This window comes from Ictidomys tridecemlineatus, chromosome 3 (assembly GCF_052094955.1).
Source record: "Ictidomys tridecemlineatus isolate mIctTri1 chromosome 3, mIctTri1.hap1, whole genome shotgun sequence".
Classification (NCBI taxonomy): domain Eukaryota; kingdom Metazoa; phylum Chordata; class Mammalia; order Rodentia; family Sciuridae; genus Ictidomys; species Ictidomys tridecemlineatus.
The window spans coordinates 76143263-76157700 of record NC_135479.1 but is presented as its reverse complement, the minus strand read 5'-3'; the positions used below and the strand labels follow the sequence as shown (position 1 = coordinate 76157700).

The following is a 14438-nucleotide window of genomic DNA, read 5'->3' as shown; positions in this document are numbered from 1 at the left end:
GCAGCCTAGAAACAGGGGTCTCTGCTTCTCTCTGGTGCAGGGTGTGTACCCTGACTGTTATGAAAGCCTTGGGATCCCCTCCCCACCCTCCATCAGAACAGCTTTACTTTGAACTGTTATATATTGGTAATCTGCATTAATTTAGTTTAATAAAAGAGTTACCTGTTGCTTAAAAACCAGTATGAAATCCAGGGTCCCGAAAGAGGAAGATCTGCCTTCCTTGGATCTCCTTTCTGTTTGGTAGCTGCCCTATCTAACCAATTGTCCAGGAGTAAATCATTCAGCACCTGGCACAAGCCCAGGGGACCCAGGGAACCCAGGGGCCTCTCTAACAGAAGACTCCAGATTGATTCAGGCCCCACCTTCTGTCCCTGTTACATTTCTCTCTGGGACATTTTTTTTTCCCAGAGGCCACCCCACTTTCCCTGTGCACCTGGGCAACATATAGGGAGGTCTCTACCCATTGACTGATCCAACAGTCACTCTGACATGTGCCTTAGTCCTGGCCTGGTCCTAGCTTGGGGCTCGGTTCTACATTGTCTAGCATGTGTTAAGCCTGGCCCATCACCTCAGGTGGGCAATGTGTGCAGGGGTGAAGGCAATACTCTTGCCCCACCTCCCTCCATAAGCCTGAAGGACACCAGAGGTATGACCTTTCCACAAATGCTGTATGATTCAACGATGAATCAAATTCCCAATAGCTCCCCAGCAGCTCTGAGAGGAAGATGAGGGGCTATTAAACCCATTTTAACTCCAAGGAGACTGAGGTGCTGTGACCTTAAACAACAAGCTCAAGGTCACCTGGGCCCAGTGGATGTCTGCAGCTCCCCCCACTCCCCGCTCCCCTGCAGCCATGAATCAGGCTAAGGCACTAGGATGACTGTCCTTTCCACCCTGTGCTCATGGGACATTTCTCCCATGATTTGCAGCTATAGCTTAGATGCAGCCCTGCCACCTGCCTCCCAGCCTCCTGGCCTGCCTGCTCGGGTGCAATGGACTCTTTCATCATGGAGAAACCTTGTTCCTCCCAACAGAGCAGACCTTAAACGCTTCACTGGCTTTCCCTGAAGCAGATCCTACCTTGACATCTTTTACTAGTTCTCCAAGGTTCCCTTCATCTAAAATATCCTTCTCTCTTCCACCTCCAGAAAGTCTTCCCATATTCTAACAGCAGAAAGCAATCCTTTTCCTGTGCATCCCAGAATGCAGATGCTCAACTCTGCTCTGCTGGGGTCCAGGGAAGGGCAGGGGAGGAGAGGAGGGGGCCCTTGCCTCATCCATGGGATCCAAGGCCTGCTCATCGACCACATGGGAACAAATCCCCAGCTTTCTCCTGTAAAGCCTGCCTGGAGATACCCTGGTAGGGCAGGCAGAGTGGAGAGAGGCTTAGTAGAAGCAAGAGAGAGGGGGCTGGATCATTGGTAAAATCCAAAGGCTGCACTGCCACCCTGGGAGTGGGCAGAAAGGGCTAATTTGCATGCCATGTGCATAGTTTTGCATATTGAGATAAGATGGGCTTATTGGGGAAAAAAAGAAGATTACAATATGCTCTTCTTGCATCAACTCAGGAGGAGCTGGATAGGGAGTTGGAGATTATCTCTGCTACTTCCCAGCCAGTGACTTAAATAAGTCACTCAGAACTACTGGGGCCTCAGTTTACTCATCTACCCACTGGGGCTAAATCTATCTACTTGGAATCTGTTTTTGAGTGTCTAGTAGGTAGTGAGAATGGAAGGATTGGAGGAGAGTGGGGAATGGTGATGAGGGTTATTATTCTCATTCGCTTAATATTTCAGGAAGAAAAATCAAGAATTCTTGCTTGGAAATCACAAGTCATAGTGGCCCAAGTCAAGACCTTTTCCTTTGTATAGCAAACATCAGTTCCCAGTAGAGGTCAGGAATAGGAGCACTCCAGTGTGAGTCTAAACCCTCAATACTGTGCCTGTTTGGGTTGGGGATGTGGCTCAAGCAGTAGCACGCTCACCTGGCATGCATGCGGCCAGGGTTCGATCCTTAGCACCACATACAAACAAAGATGTTGTGTCTGCCGAAAACTAAAAAAAATAAAAAATAAATGTTAAAAATTCTCTCTCTCTCTCAAAAAAAAAAAAATACTGTGCCTGTTTATGGGGAACCTGAGGCAGGATTCAGTAAGATCAAGGTGTGGTTGTGAGTCTCTACCAAGAGCAGGTCTAGAGGGTTGGGGATCAGCAGAACCTGGATTGGGAGGATCTCAGACATGTTCAGCTTTTGGTAAGAGCAAAAAGTCAGCCATGGGCTGGGATTTGGCTCAGTGGTAGAATGCTTGCCTAGCATGTATGAGGCACTGGGTTTGATTCTCAGCACTATATATAAATAAATGAATAAAATAAAGGTCTGCCAACATCTAAAAAATTAAAACAAAAGAAGCCAGTTAGAATAGGCAACAGCTATTCTAGAGTGTCTAGAAGAAGAGCTGCATGGGGTGTGTGTGTGTGTGTGTGTGTGTGTGTGTGTGTGTGTTGGGGAACATTGCTGAGTGACTGGAGTGTACAAGGAATCCTGAGTTCAGTCAGAGAGACCCAGTTGTCAGGGAACAGCACAGTAGCTGGGAAAACAGTTAGGTAAAGATTTCTGAGGGCAGAGTCTACCTCACTGCCAGGGATATGATCTGTAGGAGTGGTTGGTGTCCCATGGCAGGCCTGACCAGGCCCCAGCATGAGGGAAGTTATGTATTATTTCACCGCCACACTTGATCATTTGTTTATCCATGCTTGATCCTGCCCTATCCTCTAAGGGCCTTGAACATGTCTGGCATACCTACTGTCCCGGGACTTGAGGACCATCCCCGACTCTTGACCCAAGTCTGTCTCACTGCCAGTCTTTCTGGTCCAGGGCCTGCTCCCAGGACTCCATGGCAGCTGACTTGGGTTTTCAGGCAAGAAAATCTCAGTTGCAAATTGCTGAGTCCACACTCTGATCCTCCCTGAGGTCTCTCTCTGTCTCTCTCAGCGAGTCTCTCCTTCTGCCTCTGCCTTCCCAAAGCTCATCATTTAGAAATTAAGATCTCAGCAAGACAGTGGTTTGGAGCTGCCAGACAGTACCCAGATGGCCATAGCAGTGGTGTTGGCGGCGGGTGAGTGTGTGTGTGTGTGGGTGGACGGACCCTTCCAGCTTGTGGCAACATAAGCAGGTAGGAGCTTCCTCATCCCCTGGACTCTCATCTTCCTACCTGGATATAGCCTTCTAACCACCTGCTTCCACCTGCCTGGAAACCAGCAAAACTCTCAGATGAACTACTCTGCAGGGAAAGGATGTGACTTCCCTGGGAGCTCCCAGATCTCCAGGGTCTGTCTCTAGGCCAGTGAGGAGCTCTCTGCTCTCTGCATTGTCCTGGCACATACCTTGCTCTGCTGACCACAGTATGAGCCCCTTATCCACAAGTGGAAAACTAGATGGGGATATGGGTCACCACTAAAAAAAAGTCATTGGATTGTCCTAAGCAAGGACCGAGGTACCCTGGGTTCTGCCTCAGAGGTGCCACTATTTACTAGGTGATTTGCAGCCTAGTCCAGAGCATCTCTAAGGCCCAGTTTTCCCAACTCTGAGATGGAGTAAGGAAGGGGTCCACAGAGATCCTACTGTTCTTTGAAAGAAATTCTGGGGCTCAGTCATCTCCGGAGTGGCCAGGATGTTTCCTACCTGCCAACAACCTGAGCTGAGCTAAGCTGAGGCCCAGAGTCCTTGCAAGCCATGCTCATTCCTGAACTTTTATCTCCTTCCAGCCCCAAACCTGAGCAGTGATGTCTTTCCCTCAGCTAGCCCACCCAAGGGACAGTGTTCCCAAGATAGGATCTGGCCTCTCCTTTCCCTCAATTCCCACCCCTGTCCCTATTTCCTGCCACAATTCACAGGCTGATCTTCCATTCAGACTGGATGGTCTCTCATTCACCTACCTGGGTACTGCTTCATGCTAGCAAAGGAGAGAGAACAGCCTGTTTTCACACAGGTTGGAGAGAGGGACAGCCCCACTGCCTTTGCCCCTTTGTGTGGACTGAGGAGCCAGAACTCCTGGCCTAGCTACTTGTATTTCCTGGGCCTAGGGTGAGGTGAGGTAGGGCAGGAAGAAGGGAGGAAAAAGGCACGAGGCTCCTCCCCAGGTGGTTGGGTGTCCTACAGCTTCTGCTGTACCCGGTAGGCAACAGAGTATCCTCCAATCCAGCATGATTTTCCTCTGCAGTTTCTAATGGCTCAGCCATTTCCCCTTGTGCTTGTACTCTGGAAGACTTCATGGTAGATGGGGCTGGAAAATACCCTCCTCTTCAGAAGGCCTAGGAGGAGCTGGATCACAAGTGCATTTGAAGTCTTGAGGCCAATTCCTGCCTTGTAGGAGGATAGATCCAGACTGAGAGGGTCTCCTGTGAGATCTACATTCCCAGGCCACTCTAACGACCAGAGAAGAGCCTCATGTTTCCTTTCTTCTTGCTCATTGCCCTGCCTTACCTCAGCCTGGGCACAGGGTTACCAGTGAGGGCTGTAAATGGGGCCATGATTCCAGGAGTGGAGCACTTCATGCTCCACTCTACTAACAGGAAAGCTGAATTAGTTATTGACTGAGAGTGTCCCTTCTCTTCCCTTCCTAGTATTCAAAGAACTCAGGAGGTGGGTCCTGAGGACCAGCACCTCCCCTGGGAGGCAGGAGCTATATAAAATGGGGTGGGGTTGCCTCTCTGGAGTCTTTTAGCCTCTTAAAACATGATGCTCCTACCTACTCTGCTGCCACCTCACACAGCCTCAACCTCCCCTCAGTAATCAAAATCAAACCCCCTGGCCTCATCCATCTCACAGGTTCAACAAATGGAGTGCAAACTGCCCCTCACAGGAACAGCAGCCATCAGTTAAATTAAGTGATGGTGGAGATGGGTCCTGCCCTCCCCTCAATGGCTTAGAAGAGGCTAATCCACTAAAGGATTGATGAGCAAAAGCGGAAGAATGCTTTTAGCAGAAGAAACAGAGGTTATGAGGACGTTCTCTGATCATTTCCCCTACCTGATGCTGCTTCTTTCATTGCATGTGCATCAGTCCTTACCACAGTCATTCAAGTGCCTTCTGCTACTGCAGAGGGCAAGGTGGCTGATGAGAGGTACAGTCTTGCCCTCAGAGGGCCCCCACTCTGGAAAAGAAGCCCTCGTTCCAGACAAGCTGGGCAGAGATGTGTCTTCCTCCCCCAGATGGTTTCTTTCTTTTTTAAAAAAATATTTATTTTTTAGTTGTAATTGGATACAATATCTTTATTTATTTGTTTTATGTGGTGCTGAGGATTGAACCCAGGGCCTCGCATGTGCTAGGCAAGTGCACTACCCCTGAGCCACAATCCCAGCATCCCCCTCCCCAATGGTTTCATTGACCAAGTTGCCAGAGTCCTTTGCCTCAGTTTATTTACTTGCAAAACAAGCAAGTCAGGGACAGGTCATTTCCAGAATTACTGATGACTGGATCCCAGCAGCAGGCAAGGGAGGGAACTGCCCAGGAAGTTCTTTCCTACTCCTGGTGGTAGAGGCCAGCACCTGCCCCTCACCCTCTTCTTACTGGCCTGAAGGGGCTGCTATCAGAGGAGGCAATTTGCCGTGGCCATTCCACAGAGGTGCTAAGGGGATGTTAGGCAGTGATGGAAAGCTGTCTCTGCCGAAGCCTGACTTAGCCCACCGCTGACACCCTTCACTTCCACCTGGAGGCAGAAAAACATGTCTTGTGGAGAGTTAGAGCTGCTGTCAGCACTGGCCGGGGGCTCTCAGGAGACTTTTATTTATTCGAAAGCTGTTCAGACACCTAATGCTCTTCCAAGGGGAGAATTTCTCTCTTTTATTTGTCCTCATTTTCTCTTGCGATGAAGGGCTGAGGCGAGGGAGCAAGGCCAGCATCTGGGCCCTTATGCCACTCACCATGGCAAGTGAGACACAGGGAAGATACCCAGGAACCTCCCCACCACACACACACACACACACACACACACACACACACACACACACACACAAACACCAGGCAGGTGTTTGGGCAGAGTACTCCCAAAGGGGAGTTGGAGGACTCTGAAGGACCTAGTGGCTAGAAGGTGGCAGAGGGCAAAACCTAGACCTTAGTTTGGAACTTGAATCTCTTTGCTCACTGTAGCTCTGGGACAAACCCTGCCTTTCCCTAGGCCTCAGTTTCTTCATCTATAAAATGAGGTTAGTTCAGATCTCTCTGGAAAACCTGGGGGCTGTCACTGACCTCACTCTTTTTTTTTTTTAACCATAATGTCAAATTTAATCTGCCAAATATACAAGTTGAATTTGTGTAACCACTGGGTGCTGCACAGTGAACAGAGGTTTTCTTGAAATGATCAATGGATAGTGTTAAAAATGGGCACTAGCCCTGGCCAGATGGGTGGGAATAAGGCAGGGAAGGGCAGAGAGGAGAGGCTTCAGTCAGAGGGGACTGGCCAGGGACCAGCTATGACCCTCAGGGACCCAGGAGCACGGGCTCCTGGATAACAGCCTCTCTCTGAGTGAGCACCCCGGCAACACAGACTGGGACTGATTGTCACAAACTTATCAGCAGCTGTCCCTGACACAACCACCCACTAACGTGCAATCTACTGGACAAAGGGAAGCTCTTCTTACCCCACCTCCCAAGCGCCCCCCACTATCCCCCCAACTAGAGTTCTGAATTCTAAAAACCGCAAAAACATTCAAATGGTTACATATGAAATGCTGTCCTGCATCTTTCTGTTTCAAAGATAGCAGCTTGCCCCCTCCCCCCAGCCTCCCCCACACCCCTGAAACGATTTCTGTGCCATGATGAAGAGGAGTCCCCAGGCCGTGAGGGGCTGCTGCAGCGGCACAAGGGTGCAGGGCAGGTGGCATGGCAGGGCTGACCTCACTCTTTATCATAGGGAGACAGATCTGGGATGACAACCCAGTCTCCAGACTCAAATTTCCACATCATGATCTGCACTAACCACTGGGTGGCTCAGAGCAAGTCTCTTCCTCTCTCTGGGCCTATTTCCCCTTCTGTCTTAGAAGCTCTGACAGTCTGTAGCCTGAAACTTAGCCCTAACTTTGATGTGCAGAAAGTTTTTACTACCTGAAAGGTTTAAGCTCCAGCCCCCTCCATTTATTACAGTAAAACCAAACTGACTGTGAGTCACATTGCTCCAAGGATCTTTGATGGTTTTTATTTTTATAAAAAATATTTTTATTTTTATTTTTTTACTATGTTCATATGTTTTCAGTATGGTGTCCAGGCTGGTCTTGAAGTTATGGGCTCAAGTGATCCTCCCAACTCAGCTAACTGGGACCATAGATATGTGCCACCATGCCTGCCTGAAGTATTCTTTGTACATTCAGAGGTGACATCCTCTTCTGGTTGTATCTGGAGGTAATAGTGTGTGTGCACCATGCTCAAGCAGGGCATTTGGGGGAGCATATAATTTCTATGTATTTCCAAAGAAGTGGTGGAGAAGCCACAGCAGCTACTGGCATGTGCTAGTGGTATGCCCATATATAATGTGTCCCAGATGAGGGCCCTTGGGGACTACTGAGTCCAGCCCCAAAGGAATAGGTGTGTTGAAATGGGCTGGATGAAGCCAGGCAGGTGGCTCATTCTTAAAAATCCCAACTATTTGGGGAGACTGAGGCTGGAGGATCACAAGTTCAAGGCTAGCCTAGGAAATTTAATGAGACCCTGTCTCAGAATAAATAAAAAAGGGCTGGGGCTATAACTCAGTCATAAAGCATGTTTGAGCTTAATCCCCAGTACTGGGGGGCGGAGAGAAAAAAGAAATGAGTTAGTTGAGATAGGGATGCTCTCCTACTTTTTAAGGCTGAAATCTGCTCAAATGACCTGGGTACAGATGGATCAATGAGACTTACAAGGGTAGGGTCATATTTAGCCTCCAGTGTCTCCTTTCTCTCCTCCTTAACATGTCCACCTACCTTGCTCATCTTGCAAAATTGAGCTGGAATCCCTCTCTCTCTTCCAGGAAGTCTTTCTGCTTGCTTGCACACAGGGCCTGCCTTTCCTGGGAATGTTTGAATTTCTCCTTCCCTAAGCCCTTACTGAGTGTCAAATCTTACCCTCAGGACTAAGACCCTCAAGAGTGGATCTTCAGACCCCCCCCCGCTAAATGGGGACCATGTATGCCACTATATGGTTAAAGAAACAGGATCAGAGAGGCAAAGTAACTTGCTTACTATATAACATGTGATGTCTGTTGCCAAAGTTATCCTACCTTGTGCCCAAACCACATCCTTCCTGGATATAGGACAGGGGTTCTCCTTAACATAACACTCAAATTAGTCCTTCTGTTCATACTTCTTGTTCTCTCTCAATGGCCAAAACCTGTATAGGACCTAGAGGGCATAACATGATCTAGGGAGCCTCTGGTCTCGGTTTGACAAGAGTCCAGAGTAGAGGTATATTTCTAATCCCAAGGCAGAGGCCACTGTATATGTGTGTGGCTGGGGAAGGGGCAGGAAAGAGGGGACTGAGGTGGGGAAGTCTAACCAGCTGAGGAGAGTCTGGTCTGGGAAGGCTTCCTGGTATAAGTGGTTTGATGGATTTATGAATATCCTGGGTCCAAGTGGTAGAGATGGGGAAGGGTGCTCCAGGCAATAGGAACTGGAGGAATAAAGCTTCAGGGCAGGGGCTGGGGTTGTGACTAAGTAATAGTGCGCTTGTCTGGCATGTGTGAGGCCCTGGGTTCAATTCTCAGCACCACATACAAATAAATAAATAAAGGTTCATCAATGACTAATAATAATAATAATAATAATAATAATAAAAAGCTGCAGGGCAGATTTCACTGAATAAGGAGCTGTCCAGCTTGCTGACTTGAGGGGCAAAAGGATAACAGGAGGGGAGGCTTGGAAGTAGAGCATGCTGGGGTGATAATCTTGCCATCCCAGGAGTCCTAGACATTCCCGATGGGCTTCCTGTTCCCTCCAGAGTCATGGCCAAGCCCAGGGCCTACTTGGCTCACAGTAAGTTCCCCCATAAAATTCTTTCCATCTCTTATGGATGCTGAGCTGACCTCTCTTCGGCCTGCATGCAGAAATAGCACCTATAGCCTCCTGCCAAGCCAGATCCCTTTCTGCTAACAGTAGCTTTACCTGCCCCTGTTACATCATATCTTCCTGTACAGGCACCTGGGGCCAAGCAGGTAGCCTCAGGCCTTTCCTGTCTAGCCCATCAGTATGTCTGCCCTGGAAGTACTAATCCTGGGAAGGCTGGATCTCTCCTCCCAAAAGAGAGAGAGAGAGAGAGAGAGAGAATTTTTTTTTTAATATTTATTTTTTAGTTTTTGGCGGACACAACATCTTTATTTGTATGTGGTGCTGAGGATCAAACCTGGGCCACATGCATGCCAGGTGAGCGCGCTAACCGCTTGAACCACATCCCCAGCCCCCTCCTCCCAAGATCTTAACCTGTTGTTGGAATCAGCCACCAGGAGGCCAAAGATATTGTGAGCCTCAAAAGTTGGAATGTGGAAACTCTTACTACCCATTTACTCTTAATTACCTCTCGTCCTTATTTGTCTTCCTTTAACGGCCTGTCAACCAAAATCTCCCGCCTTCCCCTCAGAGCCAGCGGCCTCAATTAGGTATACATCTGCAGAGGCTGGAACTGAAATGCCCAACTGCCTATGTTCACGGTTATACCCAGACTGGCTCCAGGTGCCTCATGGCCTGGGCACTCTCTGGGGATAGCACCACAATCCTGGTGTCAAAGGATAGGCAGGCTGCCCCTCATTTCTCAGGCTGTTGGAGACTTTGTCTTGGGAAGGTGCCCATTCCCCACAGGGCACTCAGGAGAAGTTACACCCTGTGTGCTCTTCACCTGGGACCATGAACACAAGTTATCTGTTCAGCAAACAAATCCGGGAGACACCTCAGGCCAGTCCTACCTAGTTGTAAGGGGACAGAGATGCTGGAGACAGGTATCACCAGGAGGGATTGGCAAGGGGGCTGGTTAGCCCAGGCTTATTGACTCTTCATAATAGGACCCTCCCACCATGTCCAGCCTAGTGGAGGGACTACTCTGTATGGACGTGGGTAGGGGCACATATTTGGTACACTCAAACCTCTGGCTCAAGTGAGGGTTTTGCTTGTCTCCCTGCAGAGCTGTCCTGACTTGATCTCCCATAGTCCACTAGACCCCAGGACTGTAGGTGTTTGAGGTCCAGGGATGTGTAAACTCTTACTCCCTATTTACCCTTAATTGCCTCCCCTCTTTATTTGTGTCTGGCCCTGCACTGTCTTACTGGGATAATATTTTGGGAGCTTTGTGGTTTGGGGTCTATTGGCAAACCTTAGTCTGACCCTTGAAGTGTCACTCAAGGTCAGGAGGGAGGAAAGCTCCAAGAAATGAAGGAAGCTGTCCCCTTGTGGAGCCCTAATTTGTAGGGGTGGGGGAAGCACACCAGGACAAGGGAATAAATAAAGGTTGTCCTGAGTCCTATTTCCAGCCTCTAACACCACCTCTTTGTTCCTTATGCCAGGGACCACTGTTCTTCCCTCCTCAACTGCAACCCTCCTTGAAATAACCTTTGAGAGGATGATGTGAGACCCAGCCAGATATCATGAGTTGAAGGCTTCTGAGCATTTATCTATGAACTAAGCTGCCCAGCAGTTACTGTCCCTCACTCTTTATGTAAGGCAGTTTCTGGGTAGCTAATGCTAAAGGAGTTGGGCTCTGTGACCGACCAGCAGGGAGCATTCTCCTATCCTATCCAGAGGCAGAGTGATATTCTAGGGGGAAATTTGATAGGATCCCAGGGATACTATCCCCCAACTACAAGTGCTTCTGCTTACCAACTAATTCATCCCATTATCACTTCATCCTGGAAATAGGGCTGAGAACCCACACAAGCATTCTCAGGGAGGAAACTGAGGCTCTGAGAGGCCACTCCACAAGCTGAGGGTTGGAAGTGAAACCAGTCCCAGCCTTTTCCCTGAAGCAAGAAAGAGTCAGGGGGCTCTAGGAATGTTTGGGTTGTGCTCACACTCATTGGCCCTAGAAGAGTCAGACTAGCAGCTGTGCAAGCCCTGGGAACTGGGGTTTGGGGCTCCTCTCTGCATAGTACCTGCTTAGCCCAGGGAAGTGAATCCAGGAGGCTGCATCCTGCCATCTTCAGCCCCCCACACTTGTGCAACTGTACCCAGGTTCTGGCTCAGGGAAAAAGGAGGTCCTGCCTTTTCTTTCTGCCAGGGTCTGAACATGCAATCCCTGGCAGAGAGAAATCCCGAGGTAGCTGGAGTCACTGAGGGTACGACAGCACTGCCACCTTCTTCTATGGTCTGCTGAATCCTGCCATTCCATCATTAAACCTGTGACACCAGGCCTCAAGCCTGTTGAAGGTCGAGCCCCAGAAGGGTCACATATGCCCCTACCCTGAGTCTCAGGAGGGAGACTCTTCTTGCGGGTAGAGCAGAGAAGAGCACCTGGGCTTGTGGTGTGGGGACCCGGCCGCACACGGCACGCTCTGACCGTGGCTGGGGCACTGGACGCGCGCGCCCGGACTCCACTCGGTTGCGCGGGCCAGTAGGGCAGGCTCGGGGCTGCGCGGGGACGAGGGGCGCGCGGGCACAGGAGGGCGCGTGGCCGCGGCGGGGGCGAGCCGGCCCGGGAGGACGGGAGGGGGAGGCGAAAGGAGGAGGGGGGCGGGCCGGCCAGGGAGCGGGGGAGGGAGGGAAGAAGAGAGAGGGGAGGGCGGCGCCGGCAGGTTGGCGGCGGCCGCTATTTGAGCGCAGGTCCCGGGCCAGGCGCTCAGAGCGCTTGGAGCCAGCGCGGCGGGGAGATCGTAGCTCGCAACCCGCAGAGGCGCTGCGGCCGGTGCAGCCCTAGAGGCCCCGCGCGGAGAAGGTGGCGGAGGAGGAGAGGCCGGTTGCCGCCCGCAGCCCGCCGCCTGCACCCCCCCCATCCCGCCGCCGCCGCCACCGCCGCCCCCCCTCCCCGCGACGCCGCATCTTGAATGGAAACATGGCGGTGCCGGCTCGGACCTGCGGCGCCTCTCGGCCCGGCCCGGCGCGGACTGCGTGCCCCTGGCCCGGCCGCGGTCCCCGGCCCTGCCCTGGCCCCTGGCTCCCGGCGTCCGGGCCCGCGCGCCCGCTGTTGCTGCTGCTGCTGCCGCTGCTGCTTCTACTGCTGCTCGCCGCCCCCGGCGCTTCTGCCTACAGCTTCCCCCAGCAGCACACGTAAGTGGCCTCCGCCGGCCGCGGGACCCCACCGAGCCCTGCGCTCCCCTTAGTCCTTCAGTCGGCGCTGGTTCCTCCAGGCGATCCTCTTTGGAGCGGGGGCGCTGAGTCCCGCGGAACGCTGCGCCCGGGGGCGGTGGCCCCAAGCCCCGAGGGCTGGCTGCCACGGTCCCGGCGCTTCTAGCTGCGTCGCGAAACTTCCCCGCGGTGCCCCTGCTTCACCCAAACCCCCAAAGGGAGCAGGGCAAGATCTCCAAGCCCCGGGATGGGGAGAGGGTCCGAGTCTGTCAGCTGATTTTCCTGCCACTGTCCCGGTGAGAAGGAAACCTGGGGGTTGGGTAAGGGGGCTGGCCAGCGACCCCTGCCCGATAGAGTTGGAGCGACGCATCTGCCCCACGTTCTCTCCCCGGTGGGAACCTGGCGCTTTAGAGTCAGAGGTGGGGTCACCTCCACACCTGCCTTTTTCTTTCGAAGGGGTCTGGATGCAGAGGGTGTGAGCACCTTCTTGCCGGTGATTCCTGTCGCCTGTTCTTGGGGGTCCTTGAGGGGAGTGTTCCTCAGGATCGAATTGGGAGGTAAAGGTGCTGGGGTTCGGACAGAAGGTGAATGGGGGTGAGGACCCCTGCTTGCCCCTGCTGCTGCTGCTGCTGCCACTGCGCTGCCAACAGTGTGATAGCATCTCAGGCTCTGCCAGCCTCTGCTGGTGCTCTTGGTCTTTCTGAGCCTCCTTGCTCTCCCAAAGAACCCGCAAACTAAGCCAGATGTGTCTGGGCTGGGAGTGGGTATTCAGTGTGAATGGCCTTTAGGACAGCATCTGTTTCCTGACACCATGCCCCAGCCATATGTCAGTACCCAGACAACCCTTTGGGGAATGGTGACCAGCCTGCTTCTGTTTTCTGTCCCTGAGTCTGAGGAGCCACCTGTCCCTGCACTCTTTCTTTAGTGTCCTGGCCTAAGGTTGGGGGCATGAGGAGTTGGGCTGCTGGTTGCCAAGGGGAAGGGTCTGGCCTCAGGGAAAGGGGAGGCTGGCTCTGCGTCATTAGAACATTTCTGCTCAAGGGTAGGAGCCCCTAGTTCTGCTACAGAACCTGCCAACTCCAGCTAGTAGGTTCTCCCAAATGAGAAAAAAAACAAACTCGGAGAAGCACTGCTGTGAGTCTCTCTCCGTCTTGTCATCTCTCCGAGCACAGCCTGGCTGTGCTCAGGCGGGTGATCAGTTGGCAAATTACAGGTGCCGCACGGACGTGTCCTCTGTCAAATGTCTGAATTTTTTTTGTGTGTGTATGGGGTGGGGGGAGTGCACAGAGAAAAGAGAATTGTGTGGAAGTTCAGAGCTGATGGGTGCATTATCGTCTTTCCTTTGCAGTATTTAAAAAGAGCAAAAACATTATTTTTGTTGTTCTTTCTTGTTCAAAGCCAAGCACAAGCCAAGCCACAGTTATTTTTTCCTCCCCGTTTCATAGCTCCTTGAGTGACGGTTTAAGTAAACGTCTTTTTCAGCATCTCCTGACCTCGCTTCCCTTCCCTGTATCCTGCAGTTGTTCATATGTTTGCTGGGCCTGCATGGGTCTCCCCTAGAAGGCCAGAGTAAGACCCTGACCAGAGTGGACACCTGTCTCTCTGTTTCCAGCCAGAAGATGGTGAGGCGGGTGTGATGGCAGCGGCACATTTCCAGCTGGACGCTCTTCTCTTGTCGATATAGTTGGAGCTAATTTGAGGGTTTGGGACATGTCTTGCAAACCATAATTAGGGAATGAGAGTGGGGATGAGGCAGGGATTGTGGTGCTCTGAGGGTCCAGGGGGAGGTGACTAATGGTGTGACATCGTGGAGGGTTTGCCACGACAGCCAGCGCCCTTCAGCTGCCCTGGTCCGGCAGATGCAAATGCTTTTTGATCCTTGGAGGGAGAAAAGGAAGGGAATCTTGAGGTCTCCTCCCTATATGACCATAGCTGGTTGGAGTTGAGGCTTTTGTTGAACTGACATAAAAGGCTGGGGCTGCCATTGGGACCAGAGGGCTTGGTGTGCCTCCTCTGGGGTGAGTGGCTGGTCAGCATGGCCAGGCCAGGATGACATTGATACAGGTGGATTTCCAAGGTGGGGAGTGGAGCCCTAAGCCTTAAGGTATTGGGGTGACAACTTCTCAGTGGGGAGGGCCCTGATGGTCAAGTAATTTCCTTCCTCATTAGTGTCTGCCAGTGTGAATGGGCTCAGCTTTGTAAGCTGCT

At 51.7% G+C, this 14438-nt stretch overlaps 1 protein-coding gene across 8 annotated transcripts in view; it reads left to right on the top strand.

The window, feature by feature from the left end:
* Nucleotides 1-11721: 11721 nt before the first annotated feature.
* Nucleotides 11722-14438, top strand: part of Cacna2d2 (calcium voltage-gated channel auxiliary subunit alpha2delta 2) — a 135701-nt gene continuing 132984 nt past the window's right edge. For 6 of the 8 annotated variants that reach the window (XM_078043223.1, XM_078043222.1, XM_013359374.4 and 3 more), the window contains exon 1: nucleotides 11722-12212. In XM_078043223.1, coding sequence (XP_077899349.1) covers nucleotides 11998-12212 — 215 coding nt within the window. In that variant the 5' untranslated portion in view covers nucleotides 11722-11997. The remainder of the gene's footprint in view (nucleotides 12213-14438) is intronic. The other 2 variants (XM_013359375.4, XM_021727505.3) reach the window with 1 other exon arrangement.